The 19,822-nt window shown below is 48.1% G+C and overlaps 1 protein-coding gene across 6 annotated transcripts in view; it reads left to right on the top strand.

The window, feature by feature from the left end:
- Window positions 1-1,341: 1,341 nt before the first annotated feature.
- Window positions 1,342-19,822, top strand: part of LOC135394085 (solute carrier family 22 member 13-like) — a 24,593-nt gene continuing 6,112 nt past the window's right edge. For 2 of the 6 annotated variants that reach the window (XM_064624573.1, XM_064624572.1), the window contains exons 1-9: window positions 1,342-2,906; window positions 3,781-3,949; window positions 4,010-4,113; window positions 5,487-5,641; window positions 6,595-6,763; window positions 6,852-6,999; window positions 9,149-9,234; window positions 11,129-11,343; window positions 19,558-19,694. In XM_064624573.1, coding sequence (XP_064480643.1) covers window positions 2,263-2,906; window positions 3,781-3,949; window positions 4,010-4,113; window positions 5,487-5,641; window positions 6,595-6,763; window positions 6,852-6,999; window positions 9,149-9,234; window positions 11,129-11,343; window positions 19,558-19,682 — 1,815 coding nt within the window. In that variant the 5' untranslated portion in view covers window positions 1,342-2,262 and the 3' untranslated portion in view covers window positions 19,683-19,694. Of the gene's footprint in view, window positions 2,907-3,780; window positions 3,950-4,009; window positions 4,114-5,486; window positions 5,642-6,594; window positions 6,764-6,851; window positions 7,000-9,148; window positions 9,235-11,128; window positions 11,344-12,720; window positions 12,903-19,557; window positions 19,695-19,822 lie in introns of those variants that run through there. The other 4 variants (XR_010422765.1, XR_010422764.1, XM_064624571.1 and 1 more) reach the window with 3 other exon arrangements.

The raw sequence follows: 19,822 nt of genomic DNA, 5'->3' as shown, positions 1-19,822 counted from the left end.
ATCGATTCCCCGTTTGCTCAGCGTTAGATTTCTCTGGCCTGCTGGTACCCTTTGGTGCGTATTTGATACTATGCTTCTTGGGTGCATTGGTTTTGTTGTCAGGTGTGTTAATCAAGCATTCAGCAGCGCTAATTTACAGGTTGCTCCCAGATGTTGGTAAGTATGCGGTACTTGCCTTGTCCATTATCAAACCCATGTGTGCTCATCGTTAGATTGGCTCTAGCCGGCTGGCTCATTTTGATGTGTATTTGTTGCTATGTTCCCCATGTGCATTAATGTTGTTGTCACGTGTGTTAATTGAGCGTTCAGCAGCGCTAACTTGCGGGTTGCTCCCAAGATGTTCGTAAGTATGCGGCATTTGCCTCGTCCATTATCAATTCCCTGTTTGCTTATTGTTAAACTGCTGTGGCTGGCTGAATCCTTTTGATATGTATTTGTTACTGTGCTCCTTGTGCATTGGTTTTGTTTCATGTATGTTAATCGAGCGTTCAACAGCACTAATTTGTAGGTGTCGGTTAGTGTGCAATCTTGCCTCGTCCATGGTTAAATCCATGTTTGCTTATGGTTAGATTGCTCTGGCTGCTTTTGATTTTTGGTAATTTGCATGTTGGTCAGTGTGCGGTACTTTGATCCACTATCAATAGTATGTTTGCTTATTGTTAGATTTGTCGTGTGTGAATTCGTTTGTTATCATTTGTATAGTCGAGCGTGACTTTACCCGTGACTTTGGTGGCCTTACTTTTTTGACAGTTAAGCTACAATTGGAAGCAATAGTAATTAACTCAATTGCGGGCTTTAGTTGTCTCACGACGTAAAAGCGTGAACCACTTTCCAGAAACTATTATTTTATTTTTCGCGGCTTCTGATGCGCTGTCTTCCGAGATGTACACTGCACTGCCGTTCTGTTAACGCAAATTAGTAATAATAATAATAATAATAATAATAATAATAATAATAATAATAATAATAATAATAATAATAATAATAATAATAATAATAATAATAATAATAATAATAATAATAATAATAATAATAATAATAATAATAATAGTAATAATAATGTTGCCGTGAAGTTACACGTAAGGTTTGTCAGCCTAGTGTGGCGACATGCTGCACGTGCCGCAGGGTACAGGGAAAGATAACGGACGTCTTTTGGTTACCGTTTCCATTTTCGATGCCGCTATATTTTCGTTTCTGTTATCCGTTTCTGATACCGACCTTTCAGTTTCGTTTTTGTTACGTTTCCGTTACTGTTTCCGGTAATGGAACGGTTGTTACAGAGCTGCGGGATGACAGCCTGTCCGAATCTATCAGCGCCCGGTTTTGCCTAAGTGCTGCTTCGGTGTGACGCGTACACATACACAAGTAATTTTACGTCGTTGGGATGCGCACATCTTGCAAGATAAAAAAAGAGTAGGAACATGTCTCCAGACACTGAGTCTAGCAACTCAAGACGGGCGTAACCTTCATCCAATGTCGCATTCATAAGTGGACACTATCGGTAGTAAATAATACTGCCATGGCCACGGTGAAATGAAAAAAAAAGAAGAAGAAGAAGAATACAAAATAAGTAACGAAAAATCGTAGTGCCTCTATGGTGAGCTGGCCATAGTGCCTCCTCCTCGTGCTATGGCGGAGTATGATGTTGATGTCATGAGCTATGAGGGCTAGGACGAGGTAAGCGACGGAGGCACCCTCGAGATCCAGTATTGCGCGCTATCGTGTAGTATTTAGAGCATTACAGGGAACGGAGTCATCAAAACGAAAACAAAAAAATGAAAAGTCACTCAAATGTCATCGCACAACAGGAATAGCCCTTACCCGAATTCAATACCGGACGATAAATTCGTTTCCGTTTCTGTTTCCGGTAACGGAGGATCGTGGTATGCGTTTCCGTTTCCGTTATCGTTACTATCTCCAATTTCCGTAATATACCGTTTCCGTTATCATTACCGTTACCCTTCCCTGGGTAGGACTGCGGATAATTTCGACCACCTGGGGTTCTGTCGACGTGCGCTGGAAATCTTCTCACCAATCGTAGCTTGTAACCATTTAGCTTAGCCTTGGCCATTCTCCCTTGGTGCATAACAGCTAGCGTCTGAGGTCTGCGAAGAAGAAGAATGCAGGCTGCGTCGCAAAACACGAGCATATCGCTTCGGGGCTCGTGTGCAACCATAGCGAACACATATCTGATCTGCTTTGCCCCTTCTTTCTACGAGCGCCAATCCGGACATATTTCTTCTCCATCTGCTTCACCCAGCCATGTCACCGAGCAAGAGGCATCGAAAAGACCCCAGCATCACGACACCATCACGACACCGTCACGACACCATCACGAGCTTCCACACCACCGAAACCTTAACCGCTCGCAGCGTACAGTCTACGACAGGGTCACATTCGTTGTCACCGCACCTCTTCACACCATTAACGTACGGCGCCCATCCCAAATACAAGATGGAGACTAGTTATCCAACACCAGTCGAGCAGTTTCCGCCGGATATATACAGCTGCGGGACCGAAACATCCAGGGATGGTCCAGAAGCGACACGTTCCACGGCGATGTCGGGGCTGTCGTCAGCTAAGCCCCGTCGATCTCGAAGCGAAGGGAGGCCTGTCGATTTACGTGAACGCTCTTCCAGCAGTTTAAGACCGAAATGGCTGCCGAAGACGTTCGTTCCAGGAGAGAGCCGACGGTCTCGAAGACCGCTGTCGTTCAAACAGTCTGACAATGAGGAACCTACCAGTGGAAATGTAGCGGAGGTGACGGTGTTCACGGGTTGCCACGGACCATATCAGCAGGCGACGTTCAGGTTTGGACTTCTGGCTGCTTTCGTGCTGCCTCTTCAAGCGATGGTGCCGCAGATTCTCATGTCCGAGACGGATCACTGGTGTGCACCGCATTCGAGGTACGTGGAATTATGCGAAGGTTCCGGGACTAACTCTATAGTCCCATTGGATGTTGCAATAGATGCCTCCGCACGCTATGTGACACAATGAAAATGTGTGACGATAAGAGATAAGTGTGGTACTTGCTTCTTTCTGTGTCTTGGATGCACTCTTGACAGGAATGCTATATATCGGATTGTGATCGTTTATTGGACTCTAGCAACTCGAGCAAGTCGAGAGAGTCGACTCTTGGTGGGCAAAGATACAACGGCTGTTCTTGTGACGTAATCCCCGTGGCAGTGGAACCCGTTCTAGAAGTTCAGGGTTCAACAATAGGGATGCACGAGAGTTGACCTCTCCACGCGGGTCGCTGGAGTCGATGACGTACGATCGAATGAAAGGACTTACCATAACTCTCATACGTCACGACTCCGTCTATACCTGGTCGCGCGATCGATTAGACCTCTACCCGAGAAACTGACAGACAGACAGACTGAAACCGAAACATATCGGAATAGGGCCGGGTTCCACGAATGGGCACTTGTTCGCTGCCTCCTATTGCAAGAAAAGTAGGACCGAAGGTCGCGTCCCTTCCATGGACCATCGTAATCCCCTCAAGACCGTGGCTTTCGGGCGCTACCTTGTTCGACCCTAGCTTCGAGCTTGTAGTTCAACTCTACCAAATTGCTGGTGCTGCCGAGGTCTATTACAACTCAATAGTTCGCTCCTGCCAATTATTCTTTCTAGCAATCAGCCGTATTTCATTTGTATGGAAGAGGCACGCTAAAATAAACTATCCTCTTCCGTTAGTTTCATCTGCTCCTTTAGTATTTCTTAGTCCATCGCATGAGACGATTACTCACGCAATGACGCGCTCGTGTAACTCTCTGTCAGGAATATGTCAGCAGAGCTATGGAAGGAACAGATGATACCGAAGGACATAGACGGAAAATACAGCAAGTGTGAGATGTACAGCGAACTCCCCAATGGGACAGTGAAGAAAGTGCCTTGCAAGGACTGGGTCTACGCCAAGAATCCTTACGGATACACTCTCGTCCAGGAGGTAGATATGTTACACCACTAATACGGCGCGCTTTTTTCGACGCATTTCATTTATTTGCAGTGGAACTTGGTTTGCGACAGGGCCTGGCTTCTGGTTCTCAGCTCGTCCATATTCTTGGTGGGAGGACTCACCAGTCTCGTTATATCAGGACCAGCGTCAGACAAGTACTTTGCGAAATTGCTCTTTTCTAGTGGGGCTTTTTCACTGTCTAGCAAACGTTACACATTTCGACATCATTGTAAATTAGAATACTACTGGGTTTATAATAATGGCGCGGCGATGTTACACGAAAGGATAGCCGCGGGATAGGACAGTGGATAATTTCGACCACGACCTACTCTGGACCCTACTATATTATCTCTATGCTCTGGACACATGGCAGTCACCTATGGGAGAGCCATGCCAGCCAAGCCAAGCCACGCAAACACGTCCCCGACTGAGCTGCTGAGGAAGACACTGGGTTTATACCGTCCAAACCTTTGCAGACTGATAGCCGTTTGTCTGAGGTGTCAAATCAAGGTCCTATCTCGCTCAAACACCGCATCAGTTCTTTTGTCTACTTCACGTTCGTATCACTATTCACAGGTAGCATGCTGACGTTGCTAATCCTCTTCTGTATGTTTGCGCCACCTTTGCGTACTGATATAAAAAGGAAGCGCACACAGGAGGGGGGGGGGGGATGGCGGATTTTGAGCGACAGACCATACAAAATGCATGGGGTGAGGTTTTGCTCGATATAACAATTGCACAAAAATTCCTGTAAAACTATCAAACAAATGGCTATCAGTCTGCAAAGTGTGGGGCGAGATAAACCCAGTCTTCTAGACGTATGCAGCATATCCCAGAGTTTGGGGTGAAGACAAAGGGACAGGCAAACGTAACACACAGGACCGAATCGCTTGCAGAATAATTTTATGCTCAGCCAGTGTCCTACCTTTATGATGCGACCGAAATGTGTTATGATTACTACACTGTACTTCAGTGAAGAAGTTATCACGTGTAGGGGCCTCGCTCACAAGTCTGTCTTTCCAGTCTGGCGTTTCTCAAGTGAAGCGGGTACTGACCACACCACCTAGGTAGAGAAAGACTGCTGACTCGTCGACGTGACGTAACAACAAAGGCAGCTAATCAGGACAGTGTTTGTTTTCAACGGCCGTAGCCAATCACAAACGTGCTTTCAGCGCTCTTTGCCATGGAGACGAACCACCATCGTCTGCGAGTAGTGATTGAACGTCCCCGCGTACTATGTGGGAAAACTTTAAAATTAAACGCAAAAGCGTCCCGTATCTTGCTCAAGGCTGATTCTCTGGAAAGCGTGTTGCACATTTTGTCTGCATATTAAAGTCTACAGTTTCTAAGTAGGTTCCATCATCAGTAGGTGCAAATCGCAGCAGCAGACGAATAATTCTGACTTTATATGGTCATGTAGCGGGTGAGGGAGAGGAGGAAATAAGCGGGCATTCTATATCTAGGTGGCGTTGGTACAGACCACACACTTATGCTCTTGTCACACATATTGTGTACATGTGTGACGCAGGCTTGGCCGGAAGCCGGTGGCCCTGTTCTCGCTCATTTTCAGTCAAGTGTGCTCCATTGTGATAGTCTTCTGCACAGACGTCTACGTCTTCATCGTGCTCCGGTTTTTCCTCGGCGCTGCCCTCACTACACTCTATGCCACCAGCGTTATCATCAGTGAGTTACTCGATAATAAGCTGTTATATACGTAGCGCGTCGCGTTTTCGGCATTTGTCGTCGTGTTTTCGGCAAAAATGCCGAAAAACGCTCGCAGATTTTTTTTAAATTCTGCATGTTCCGAAATGTTCTGCATGTTCTGCATGATCTGCGAAATGTTCTGCATGTTTCCATGCCAAAATGCTCTCAATGTCCTCCTACCAAGATGCTCTGCCTCCATATAGTCCTTCTCCCTGGTGGTTATAGCTGCCGATTTTTCAGCACGAACGTTTAAAAATGCCGAAAATATCAGAATCTGACAAAACATATAAATGCCGAGAAACACCCGCCGGATGTCCCTGGGAATAAATGCCGAAAACGCGGAACCCTACACGCTTTGAAATTAACTTCACCGCATAGCACACTCCTAGCCAACCATCATCTCGAATGATACCGTTATATCTGCCATTATTTGTTGAAAACGGGAGCCTTTTTTGTGACAATTATGAACAGCATAATTGTCACACAAAAAAAGGTTCCAGTTTTTAAAAAATCAGGGCAGATAACGATATTATCGGCGATGATAGTTGGCTAGGAGCGTGCCATATGCGGTGAAGTTCATTTTTAAGAGTGTAGATTATACGGAAACCGTGAGGAACCGTGGGACGCAATCCATCGTAGATTTCGTCCACCAGCTTGCCTGCATTTACGCTCTTTTATGGGTCACTCAGGACGTACCTCCAATCAATGATTACCTACATGGCGGAACTCCGGAGCTGTACAGGAAATCCACATTAGGAATTGCTGCATTAGATTTCGAAAACAACAACAAAACAACTGAAAATGGGAACAAATCGTTCCAATTGTAAAATGTACGGAATCTCTACTGAGTGGAGTCAATACGTTCACGCCCAGTGTAAACGTAATCGCTAACATCGCTCGTAATCCTAACATGTATGACCTTACGCTTTCAGTACTGGAAGTGTTGGCTCCAGGCCTGCGTAGCATTTACGGCATCGCGGTACTTCTAGGCTACGTGGTGGGCGACGCCGCGAGCACCTGCCTCTCATTGATCGGTTTCAACTGGCACATCCAACAGCAAATCGGCTTAGTGCCCACGTTTATGATGATTTCTAGCTTCTAGTAAGTTTCCTAGGAAGGTGCCTCTGCCGTACACCGGAGATTGATGCACGCGTAAACATTGAGACGCTACCCGGTTGTACTCCAACAGCAGCCTGACGGAATCCCCGAGGTGGTTGATAGCGGTGGGACGCGCCGATGATGCAGAAGTTGTCATCTTGCATGCCGCGCACATGAACGGCCAGAACCTCATGGACGTCCGGAGGCAATGGAGCTGGTCTAAGAAGCAGATCACTAGGGTAAGCCGCAACAGTACTTGCTGCACGCGCAGTGTTCCTTGCGCACGCGTTGCATCTAGGGTTGCCACCTTTCGCAGTAAAAAATGCCGGCTGGTGTAGAGGAGGTGGAGTAGAGGGAAGGGGAAAGGCTCCTGGGAAAGGGCAAGTGGGTAAGGTGGTGGACGGGCACACCGAGAGAAAGGCAGTGCTTGCTCGCTCAAATATGAGGACACATGTTCCTGTGTGGGGATGGATTATTGATGTTAGAAATTGCTATAAATATTGCTAGATTGTATTGGAGCAACCGGACTGGATTGCCACTCACTTTGAAAAACGTATCGACGCAAACAAACACTTCAAACTTGCAGGCGGGGATATCATGATGTTGTATACGACCTAAGCCCTAGCTGGCTCAACACAACCACCAACAGCACAACCACTGCTCTTGTTCCCTCTGAACACAAAACTGTAATGAAGAACCAAGAAAACGACTGGTGATCGCGGAGTTGGGTCTGTGCTCCAGAAGCTGTAGTGGAATGTTGAAGGGAAAACCCCGAAAAAGCTGATGTGAAAGGTTGTGAGCCACAAACACCGGCAAAAGGCTGCCGGTATCAGCTTTCTACCGGCAACCGGCAGAGCGAGCAATTAACCGGCCCTGCCGGTATAATACCGGCCTGGTGGCAACCCTAGTTGCATCCTGGGAGATTACATGAATGAAGAGGACCTTTTTCACAATGGCCTTGAGGCGCCGGAAAGGATTATCTCAGTCTTCACTAGGTGGCGCACTATGGGGACGACAGAAGTGGGGTCCAGTGGGGAGACCGCACGAATGGCGCGAGCTTGTCGACCCCACTTCGGACCGGTTTTGGTCCTTTGTGCTACCCACGTGGATTTGTTTTGACACGCGCCGAGCATAGTTCCTTGGAGAACCGCTAGGATACGACGCGTATGTCAAAAAGGTCCACACGTTTCGTTTTTGCTGACATTGACTCGTCGTGGACAGTCGGCCGAGAGAGAAGGAACCGAAACAGCTTTTTGACCTTCTCCTCCTTTGTTACCAGCATGTTATAGTTCAAAGCAGCGCTAAGCTTTCTGGGATTTTCTCAAGTCGTCTATTAGGTGACGCAGGAGATTGTTTAGGGGGCGCCTAACAGAATACCAAACACGCCCAATATTTTCATGGGTGCGTTCAGATATCCGTTGACAGCAGCGTAGCCAGAAAAATATTTCGAGAGGGGTTCCACGGGAACCTTACGTGGGAGAGAGGATTTCACCCTCATTCTCCCTCTTCCAAATGCGCTACCAAAGCTGTACGATTTCTGAGGGGGATGTGTATGATTTTGGCATAGTTTCATCCGGCACCGAATGCGCTAAAGGACAAACGTGTTATCAATCAATCTTTCATCAATGCCAGTCGCTTCTCCCATATACACCGTGAGGAAGACTCCGTTAGACAAGGTGCCGCATCCCCGGGTGTCAGGCACTAACCAGTTCGGATAAACGGGGGTCGGCTGTATAACGTACCTGCACTGCACGCGTATAATCGGTGAAACTGAGCGATTTACTTGAGCGTCCCATAGAGCTCCTGAATGCCCTGTGTGACAACGTACTGCTCCTTCACTCTTAGAAATGAACTTCACCACATAGCACGCTCCTAGCCAACCATCATCCCAGGTGATATCGTTCCCTTCCTTGATTTATTGAAAACGGGAGGCGTACGCCTTTTTGTGACACTTATGCAGAAATGTTAATTGTCACAAAAAGGCGTACGCCCCCCGTTTTCCACAAATCATGTGAGAGAACGATGTCACTCGAGATGATGGTTGGCTTGGAGCGTGCTATGTGGTGAAGTTCATTTTTAAGAGTGTTCGATGGTCGGTGCGCACTATACGTGTCGTACACCGTTAAAACAGAACTTCACCACATAGCGCGCTCTTAGCCAACCCCCATACCCAATGATATCATTCTGTGTCATGATTTGTTCAAAACAGGTGGAGGAGCCTATCTGGGACAAGCATAATGTGTCTCAGATAGGCGCCTCCTCCCATTTTCAGCAAATAAGGACACAGAGTGATATCATTCTGAATGACGGTTGGCTAGGAGCGTGCTATGTGGTGAAGTTCTGTGTTAACAGTGTATAGTAAAACAGGCCCATCTCTAAACTTCGCAGGGGACGGACCGCGGCGTAAGCCTCCGCATTGTCAAGGAGGTTGTACTAGAAAATGCCGTGAATGTCGCCATACTGTACTACTGCTGGTAAGCTCGTGGCTATACATACGATATAGGGTCTGATAGTTCATTACCAGAATTCAGGGATACCATACACCCTTAAAAACGAACTTCACCTCCAGTGGCGTAGCCAGACCTCCAAGATGGGGGGGGGGGGGGGCTCGATACGAAAACTCGTCCCCCCTCCCCGCTGATCCTCGGTACGACAACACACATACTTGTGCACACCGCAAAATGCGGATGAAAACAAAAAAATTATTTGGGCGTTCACAATACGATTACATGTAGGCTGTCATGACCAATGAGGCGGTGTCACGCGATTTGAAGTATTTTGAAAAGCTCATACTTTGAAAACCATTCAAGAGTGCTGCTTAGATAAACGCCATGACCTGGAAGAACTTTCGCGATCGTCACACTGGTCCCCCCATATATTATTTTCTCCTCGGATTTGCACGATTTGCGTGGTCGGTCCGTGGCAGGTAGGGGGGAGCTCGAGCCCCCCCCCCTAGGCCCCCCGTGGCTACGCCACTGTTAGGCTAGCACGCTCTTAGCCAACCATAATCCCGAATGACACCGTTCTCGCCCGTGATTTGTTGAAAGCGGGAGGCGTACGCCTTTTGATCATTCGGGATGGTGGTTGGCTAGAAGCGTGCTACAACGTTTAGTTTATTTTGAAGAGTGTATATATTCTTAAAACAGAGCATAACACGTTGAAGGCCAACCATTATTCAGGGTGATACCGCTACTCCCGATCCGTGGAAAGTGCAGGGGGTACACCGTTTTGTGACAATTAACATACTGAATCCACAAGCGTCACAAAAAGGCGCAGGCATGTGGTTTCAGAAAATCTGGATGGGCAGGGAACGATGTCACGCAGTATATGATGATTGGCTGGAAGCGTACGTGCTGTGCGGTATACGAACGTGCTATATGGTGAAGTTCATTTTTAAGAGTGTGCGCTGTTCAAACAGAACTCCACAACCCTCTCCTGGTGTGCTGAAAACGTGAGGCGTACATCTGACACTGAGCGAAGCACTTAGCAGCGAACCTGCACAGCTCTACACCCTCATCGCTCATGATCTCAGTTGTCTCGCGACGTAAACCCCCAGTTATTATTATTACTCTACACTCTAAAAACAGAGCTTCACCGCATAGCACGCTGCTCGCCAACCATAAACCAGAATGACAACGTTATCTCCGTTGTTCAGTGGCGGATCCAAAGGGGGGGGGGCGATCGCCCCCCCCCCAAAAAAAACGTCAGTTTACACATTAGATTTCCCTCTCCCCCTCCCTCACTACACGCTCCGACAAAGAAACTGCCCCCCCCCCCCCCAAACCGAGGGTCTGGGTCCGCCCCTGCCGGTGATAACACTCTTAAAAATGAACTTCACCGTATAGCACGCTCCTAGCCAACCACCATCTGGAATGATATCGTTGTCTACCCTGATTTGTTTAAAACGGGAGGCGTACACCTTTTTTGTGACACTTGCGCTGTTCATAATCGTCATAGAAAAGGCGTACTCCTCCCGATTTCAACAAATCAGTGCAAACAACGAAGTCATTCAGTATTATGGTAAGGCTATGAGCGTGCTATGCGGTGTAGTTCATTTCTAAGAGAGTGTGATGAAAACGGGAAAGGAGGAGGGGGGCGTACGCCATTTTTATGGCAATTATGAAGTGCATATAATGTCATAAAAATGGCGTACGCCTCCCGTTGTCAGCAAGTCAGGGAAAAGAACGATGTCACTCGGGATGATGGTTGGCTATAGGAGGGTGCTATGTGGTGTGTAAAGTGTGTAAAGACAATAAGGATTTTGTCGTGCCTCTTGCGGGGCCTCGTAAGAACTTGTCCGCGTGACGCCATGCATAGCCGTCATGGCACATCTTTGGACATCCCGGTGATTCCACGTTACGCTTGCAGGGGAGCCTTGTCTCTCGCGTATTACACCATCACCTTGCGTATTCGTCGACTGGACAAGTTTCAAGGCATCTTCGTCCTTGTGGCCGGCCTGCTAGAAGTGCCCGCCCTGCTGGGGACAATCGTCGCTGTGGCCAGGATCGGGAGACGTTGGTCCTTGGCCGCTGCGCTCTGGTGCACAGGGTGTGCTCACATTGTGGCAGTTGGGATCACCGAAGGTCAGTTCTATGGGTCAATTACACGTGAGGCTCATACACCCTAGGGTATTATTATAATGATATGTAATAGATAATGCGCTGCGGTGCCTGTCAGTCATACAGACTGTGTGCTTCCTGTACATGGTCAGTGGCACTCGTGGTCGTAGCATCATAATAAGAGTGCATCTATGTGATTACATTTTTGTTTGGTTGGTTGTGTGCGTGCGTGTCGGGGAAGGGGGTTACAGCAACCTTCCATTCGTGGTAATTCATGCTAAAGGCTGGAAGGTGCATGGAAGTTATAGAATCTCACCCCCACCTATGCTGTCCCACATTGCCCTTTGGTTTTCCGGTGACTTTGTCGCCACAACTTCCCCGCCCAGGACGTACTCAAACTCTACCCGTTTCCCACTCCTCCAGGCATCCCTGCTGTCTCCTCTTCATTTGTTCGCGTCTGCACCGCTCACACCTGCATCGCGGTGCTAACGCGAAATAGTTCTAAAACATTCTTTAGATAATTTTTATAAAACAGCTATGAGAGCAACAAAGATGCAGACCCCGTTAGCTGTTGTGTTTATTGTGTATAGATGTGGTGTTGTGTTTGTGTTGTTGTGCTCATGTTAAACCCGATTCTTCGCCCCGAATCGGTTTCAGACCAGTTCGGGTTGGTTGTGAAACAATTTTAAAACTTTTGTAAGAAATAATGTTGTAAATATTGATATATGTCTGCTAAACATGCGCTAAGTACTAATCAAACGTTGCTTCCGAGTACTCACAGCGAGAACAATTGTGAATTCACAAACCCCATTCAACGTTCACAAACGTGTTTATCGCTGTAGACATCACCGGCAAAACGCCTTCACGAATACAGTCTGGCAGCCTCCCATATTTCAGCTACGGCCTTTTCGTAAGGCCGTATGTGTGCCCGTCTGACAGGAGTATTCTGGCAATCTCCATCGCTCCAAAGCACGTGGCCCTCTGACGTGGAATGAGCGCTGTGCTGTCTGCGCTCCCGGTCGCCGCGATTTCGGTTTCGGCTCATTTGCATAGCGAAACTCTGCGATGAATATTTCAACGCACGTGCGCGTTTCAGGATTTTTTAAAAACGGAATTTCTTTCAACGAGGAGTGTCTCCCACTCCGCTATCTCGTTTTTGCCCGAAGTCATACCTTCTTCAAGAGGATGTCCGCCTGGCCGTATAACTCGAAACCTACATCTATGCTGTTGTCATAGCTTTTTTATTTAAAAAAGCGGATAAAAAAGCGCCCTCTATAAAAAGACTAAAAAAACTCGCGAATATAGGAAACAACTTTTTACTCAGTTTTGAGAACATCTGTGCTGAGATGCCAAATGTGTTAGCATGCCCGAAATATTATCATACGCAATGTTCGATTGCAGCGAATCTAGTTGGTGGATCAGCCTTGACGATACTGGCCAACATGTTCGTGGCGGCTGCAGGGGGAGTCATTTGGCTGTACACCGCTGAGCTGTGGCCAACAGTGCTGAGAAATACGGGTCTAGCCTACGGCTACGCTTTCTCCAGGATATGCAGCGCTATTGGCGTCCTGGCATCCGATGCAGTACGTGCATGATTTTTCCTAATATGAGCATTGTATAGTAGAAGCATTTTTTTCACCCGCGAAGAATTTAAAACACAAAGCATTTTGCGGGGTATTACCAAGTCCTAGCGGGGCCACGTTCTTATATAGTGCTCTCAACGCGAAGAATACGTACCTGTTGCGGGTCTCTCCAGGGCCTTCTACGCTAAAGGCCCACTCGATGCCTCATCTACCCCCTCACTATATACGCGAACGCATCGCCATGTTGCCCGCGTCAGCCAATCGCTGCCACCAATTTCACGCACAGCGATTGGCTGACGCGGGCAACATGGCGATGCGTTCGCGTAGTGAGGGGGTAGTGATGAGATGCTGCCACCAATTTCACGCACAGTGGCTTCCAGTGGCCGCGCACGATGCTCGTGGCTATACGGCCGATGAAAGCACATAGCATGTGATTGGCGGGAGTCCGTCACGTCGTTTGGCGATCAGATCAGGCCTTGTCTAGATGGCGTTGGTCGGCCTTCTTCAAATCAGAGCCGCCCCGGGTAATACACGGATGGACTGCGGTCAGCGGCTGCGCTACATGGGCGTTCCCAGGATTTTTTCCAAGGGGGGTGGCAAAGTGCTTCCAGGGATGGGCAAGCGTGCAGCCCCCTTCCCCTACAACCTTTTTTTCTGGTGGCGGACGTAGGTGTTTAGAGGTTCTTATGACATCTGAGAATAATCATTACGGCCTATGACCTCTGAGCTCCAGGGGGGGCTCTCGGTACGCCCATGACAGCGCCTCCTCCTAGTTTTGGTTTCAAAAGCCTACTTTGGTTTGCGCTCTCGTATATCACGTCTCATGTGGTACACGCATATGGCGGGGAAGAGCGCGTTCCTGACATGCGCGTGTTCAGCCGGGATTTAGCACTTACAAACCCCCAGGGGGTTGTACCCCGCCGTTTTCCTGCAACCCCCCTGCAATTTCTGAGGTTGCCCAATACAGCTCAGATACAAATATACAGGGTGTTTTTTAAAACCCTCTACATATTTAAAAACTGAGACCAGCGATGATGCCGTATATGCGGGCTGGCTACGCGGCTAGACTGACATCCTGTGGGAAAGAGCATATGTAACTACCGGATGACTAATTACCTAAAATTCATTGATTAACGTTTTAATCAGATGTTTTCGCAAAAATGCGAGACAACAGAATTGGTGGCGGTCATTATTTGAATACACCCTTTTCTTAAAAATCCTGAAACCAGAACGAGATATAAATAGCCAAACTTGCAAATGAGGCGAAACCAGTATTAGGCACTGCGCGAGCACAGAAACAAATCGATTCGGCTTATCTGGGCCGGAAAGCGGTCCCAACAACTAGCTAACAGATCAGCGTTTATTCCAATAAGCTCGATAGCTACTAAAACACATGGCGCTTCGACTCGAACACCCTTTCCCTCTTTTTGCGCTCGAGACTCGGTACGTGGTTTCAGTTTCTGCTCATTTGCGTAGCAAGTACATTTGCGCAGCGTAACAGTTTAATAGTGGCTGGCTCCAGGGGCGGCGCAACGTCCTGAACTCGGGGGGACCCGGATCCCAACCGGCGCCCACTTCCATATATGCCCCACCTCCACCGCCAATTCATGCCCGGGTCCCAAAAATTCCAGGTAGTCTGAATGATCAAAAGTGGCAAATGCAGCTCATGGCACACAGACTTGAGAGTTGTGTAAAACCACGTGTGTAAAACGTCCTGGAACTCGTGAACACTTTCAGGTCATGTTGTCCTTTGACTATGCTAGCAATTTGATCGATTCAGGAAAAGGGTTTATGGCATTTTATTCGCATGGGAATTTTGCGCCCTCTTCACAAATTCAGGGGGTCTGCCATAGGCGCCGACTGCGGGGGGGGGGGGGGGGGGCGCGGGGGCCCTTGCTCCCCCGGAACATGAACTAGGGGGGGCGCCGCCTCCCCCGGGATGTTCCGCTAAGAGACTGACACCAACCTTTGGGGCTCGGCGCGCCCGGGTCAAAAGAGCGAAGAGGCACCAACCCAAAAATGCACCTTGCAATTTGTAAAATATGTATCCGCCCACCATACTCCCACCATGCTCATTATCACTGTAGAAGGTGAGGCGAAGAAACAGAGGATGACACAACACATACCCTGAATTTCGCCCAAAGCAATCAGATCAATGAAACGAAGCAGTCGAAAAGGTACCAGCAGCTGCCAGTGAGGTGTAACGGTAGGATCTTCGGAATGCATATTCGTTGGGAGCGGGTTCAACTCCCGCTGCTCCATTTCATTGACCATATTCATTATTTGCGCGCATTTCGAGTCAAACACCAAGGATTCAATACATTTTCTTCTTTTTGCACTTAGTTTTCAAAGGCGTAATGCCTTCAGTTGTGCACATGTTCACTGTTTACGTTCTCTGTTTTTTTCTTTTGTTTTGCTTTTTCTGTTTTTCCTTCCTCTTATTTCCATACCAGTTCTGCATACATCATAGGATCCCGCCAGAGTGTGTGATTCTTCCCCTTCTTCAGCTTTAGTTTTCTGTTCTTCATGTTTCTTTTCCTTTTCTTTCTTTTTGTTTTCTTATTTTCTTTGCCTTTTTTGACTTCCCCTTTCACTTTTTGTTTTGGAATATCAAGCCGACATCCATCTGGCTTACCTTTCCTTTCTTTTTTTTTTCTTAATAAACATACCCCCCCCCCTCCCCCCCGCCAGAGTAGTTACTTCGCTGTGCGCCCTTGCCCCCTCCGGGAAAACGAAAACTCTCCGCCCTCTGCAGTAATCCACCCTTCCGCCGCCCCTGGCTGGCTCCGATTCTGCTATCTCGCATTTCCCCGAAAACATCAGTAATGAATTTTAGGCAATTAGTCGTCCTGTAGATAAAAGCTCTTTCTCTCCGCCTGGCTGCATAACCCACCTGTGATAACCGCATCCAGGTAGCTTCTCATAACTTTATTATAAAAATTCTGTAAAGAAAAAGTGCCATGTATATACCATAATTATGTACCAATAAATATTTACTCACATCCCCCTTGGAAGGTCGGCACACCCCAGAGGTCGATTTCTGTAGAGATCACTGCGCCTGTGCAAGCACGTGCGAAACTCCCAGCTTTTCCTCCTTGCCCGCAGCAGACAGCATGACTCAGTGGATCACTTTCTCACAAGTGCACGTGTCGAACTTTGTACCTCTGTGCCTTTAGTGGGTGACGCAGCATGACGTCAGCGTGATGCGGGTCATGTCATGTGTCACGAGCGAGATGCAACCTTTACAACTCTCCAAACATCTGATTGTGGACCTGGAACGGCAGGCACCCCCAAAACGAAGAGCCAAGCTTTGGACTCCGATGAACTGAACGGCACGCGGCGGCACGTGCAAAGCCGTTTTCGCCGGAGCTCATGCGCTAATGGCGGGGAAGTTGTGCTAATCACGTGTGCCAAGCGTGTGCTACGAACTGCGCGAACTGCGAAACAACAAAAGCTGTGCATCGGGCCCCTGGTGGCGTCGATGCGTCAATCTCGAAGTCCCAAGGCAGCCGCCGGCTCTAAAGCGAAACGCACCGCCTCGAAAATATTGTCGCCACCAGCGTGCCAGCTCGGAAGACCTCTCATTGGCTGCGCATTATATGTATAAATATTTGGATGTTCATTGGTCTAAAAAACTGGCGTCAGTTTCCTTCGCGCTGATTGGGCGAGAGTCATTTGACTGAGGAGCGAGCATCCGAACGCGCGAACCGCTCAACGGAAGCAGTCGAACGGAGGAGAAAGAACGACATCGCGTCTGTCCGGCCACGCGTGTTCTCTTGGACTGCAACCGTTGTGCACGCAAACGCTACGGGGTAGTTTGACGGTTTTTAATGCTTTAGATTTAGATTGTTGTGGCGAACTGCTAATGTGAGAACGGAATGGCACATCCACCTCATCATCGCAACAGCGGGAAGACGAACACGACATGGAATCCCTGCACTTCCAAAGGACGCAGAAATCGTCAGAGAGGAAGTCTGCACTCTTTCCGACGTACTGGAGGTGAACGGTAAGACAAGTTTGATTAGTTTTTTGTGACTGAAGGAAGTAATGCAGGTTTATCACGTTAAGTGTATTACGTACAACATTTACGAGTCACTCGGTATGTTAGCGGCGTTTCATTGTGCAGTGCATTGTCGTAACTTGTACATTTCTGATATGCCGTTAATCAAATTATGTGTGGTTATTCTACTTGCCCCTCATGCGCGTCGCAGCCGTTCATTTACTGTGATCTAAGAACATTCGTGACAAATGCCTCGGTGTTCAAATACGAAATCAAGATAGATTGCCTATCATAGCAGTGATTTTCGTGCAGAGTTACGGATCACCAATATATTTTTTGTTTTGTTTTAGTTCTCCCGCAGCCACCGGCAACAACGACGCACATAGCTCAGCATTGGCTTTTGAACGGCCCTTGGATGTCGAAGCACCTAAAGCTCCAGTGAAGCCTGTTACAAGACGTAAAAGATATGTACTGTAGCTTTTTCGAGGCAGTTCTCGAGGACAAATAAAGTGGATTTGTCATACACTATCGCTTTTTGATTGTCTGCTTCGGGACAGCATGATCGTTGCTCTACAGCAAGACAGCAAGCGCCGAAGACAAACCAACGGACGAGTCGGGTGGGGGCAGGGGGGACGAGAGGAGAGACGAAAAACCCGAGCAGAGAAGGGGAAGGAGGTTGGGAAAGGAGGTCGGTCTGCGCATGCGCACTGGGCCTGAGCTTTTTTCCCGCGCAGCAGCTCGGGGACGCTGTGAGTGGCTCTTCGAGATCACGTGGTTTGGGCGCCCGCCATTTTCCCTGGACCATTGCGTAAACGGCAGCTTCCGGCGGATGCCCAAGGCGCGCGAACGGCGATTGCCGAACCGAGAATGCACGTGGCCGAGCTTTGGCTTGGCTTGTTTTGATTACCATGCAACGATGTGGCGGCCTTCACAAAAACGGAAGGTGTGTTGATGTACTTTGCTTCCCGCAGATAGTGTGTCGAGAGGGGTGCTTTGCGTTTCCGATGGTAAGCATATGACAGTAATCAGTCTCTCGGCTTAATGCGCGAGCTTTGTTATCTGTTCTTTAGTTTCCGGTGTGGGTTGCAAGTCATGCCGATGCTGCATTGACAGTATCCCTAGTCCGTCAGTGACGGGTTGGCCAGAGGCCCGCCCCCTCAAACCCCAGCGTTACTCAGTTCTAGGTCTCACTCCCAGTAAACCATATACATCCCAGGTACATCCTGGCGATATCGCAAATTGGATGTTAGGATATCCATGTGAGCTTCACAGAGAGCCCGTTTACGTAGAAAGTACATCCATGCGACTGCCAAATTCCTACTGCTTTCACATCCCAGAACCGTCGCATAGACTTCAATTTTAGATATTTGGGTGTTCCGGGGATATTTTAAAATTTATGCTATTTTTGTGTTCAATCAATTTGAAATTGATAGTTTGCTGTAGCAAATAAAGGCTTCACACACTAATTAAACAAAAAAGGCATCTACTTTTGGCAGCACACCCCGCTTGGGGAGGGTGCACAGCGACCTTTCGGCCCTAATCCAAGACCAATGCAGACCGCAGGTTAATAAATGGGCTCCCTTTTTGGCCCCTCCACCGCGTTCACGGATTTCAAGAGATACCAGAGGGGGGGGGGGGGGGGTGATGTAGGGGGAAGGTGCGGTCAGCCTGCTCTGAAGTGGCGGCTTGGTGCACCCAGGGGAGGGAAAAATGATGGTGGCACAGGAGAGGGTGGGGGCGTGCTAACTCACTTGCTCTGGGATTTAGGTAGTCCAAGGGGACTACCCACCACAGAAAACATGCGAGCTTCCCTCAGTAGTCTTCATTGAGAAGCTCCCTGTGCCACGGTAACCGCCAGGATTATTGGCGAAGTTACCCCATCTACCAGAGCCAGCATATACAGAAATACGTATTGTTGGAGTACGTGTTCGTCAAGTGTAGCGTGGCGTGTCACATTTGCAACGGTGACAACGTCTTTACAGTTAATTTGTGAGTCTGCAAACCACGTCAGTGTATACCTGCGAACGTTCCTTACGCCCCATCCTAGCAAGTATCGTGTTTTTAACTCAAGCTACCGTCTATAATGTGATTACTTGGTAAATAATGTAGTAAACCCCAAAATTTTCTCCGTTGGCTTACGTCATGCCACTAACGGTCACGTGTCCTAGATGTCTCCGAAAAATAACGCGCGATTGCTCCCTTCTTTTTACATCTACCAGATGTCCCAGGGATATACAAAGTAAGACACTTCTCGAAGTCACATTGTGGACGTACAGGTAACGTCGCATAGACGTGGCGGATATGTGCGACGTGTGCGAACTTTATGGGACGTACCTAGGATATTTCTGGTTTACTGGGCTGTAATCGCTCTGCATTCACTAGTCACAAGTGCTCATATAGATGCCAGGTACAAAACCGCGATTACAGTTTTGCACTTATAATCCACTACACTGCATCTCAATCTTTAAATTTTGTGCGCTCATGAACAGCCAAAAGGCATCGTTGTATAAGTACACTTTTGTCCTTTGAAGGGGGATGAAGGACAGCAACATAACCTCGAACGAGCATTTTCTTCCCATGAAAGTGTAACCAATACTGCAAATTAAGTTCTCTGAAGTGCCCAGTGTGTGACTGCAGCTTTGGATTTTTCTACAGGAGGAACCAAACAGCTGGCTCCCTACAGGTATCTTGGCCGTGGTGTGCTGTACCAGCTCTGCTCTGACCTTACTGCTCCCAGAAACAAAAGACGTCAGACTGCCAGATCTTGTACGCAACGCTGAAGAACAACACGGGTAAGGTATTCTGAATGTGAATGCATTGATTCACCCATTTAACGTCTGTTTGGGTGAGCCTTAAAAAAAGGGTGCTAACGTCTTAAGGCTAACGTGAAGATACCGCGTAAAACGTCATTGCGATTTAA

Source organism: Ornithodoros turicata, chromosome 5 (assembly GCF_037126465.1).
Source record: "Ornithodoros turicata isolate Travis chromosome 5, ASM3712646v1, whole genome shotgun sequence".
NCBI lineage: Eukaryota > Metazoa > Arthropoda > Arachnida > Ixodida > Argasidae > Ornithodoros > Ornithodoros turicata.
The sequence above is the reverse complement of the archived record's forward strand: the minus strand, read 5'-3'. Positions and strand labels throughout refer to the sequence as shown.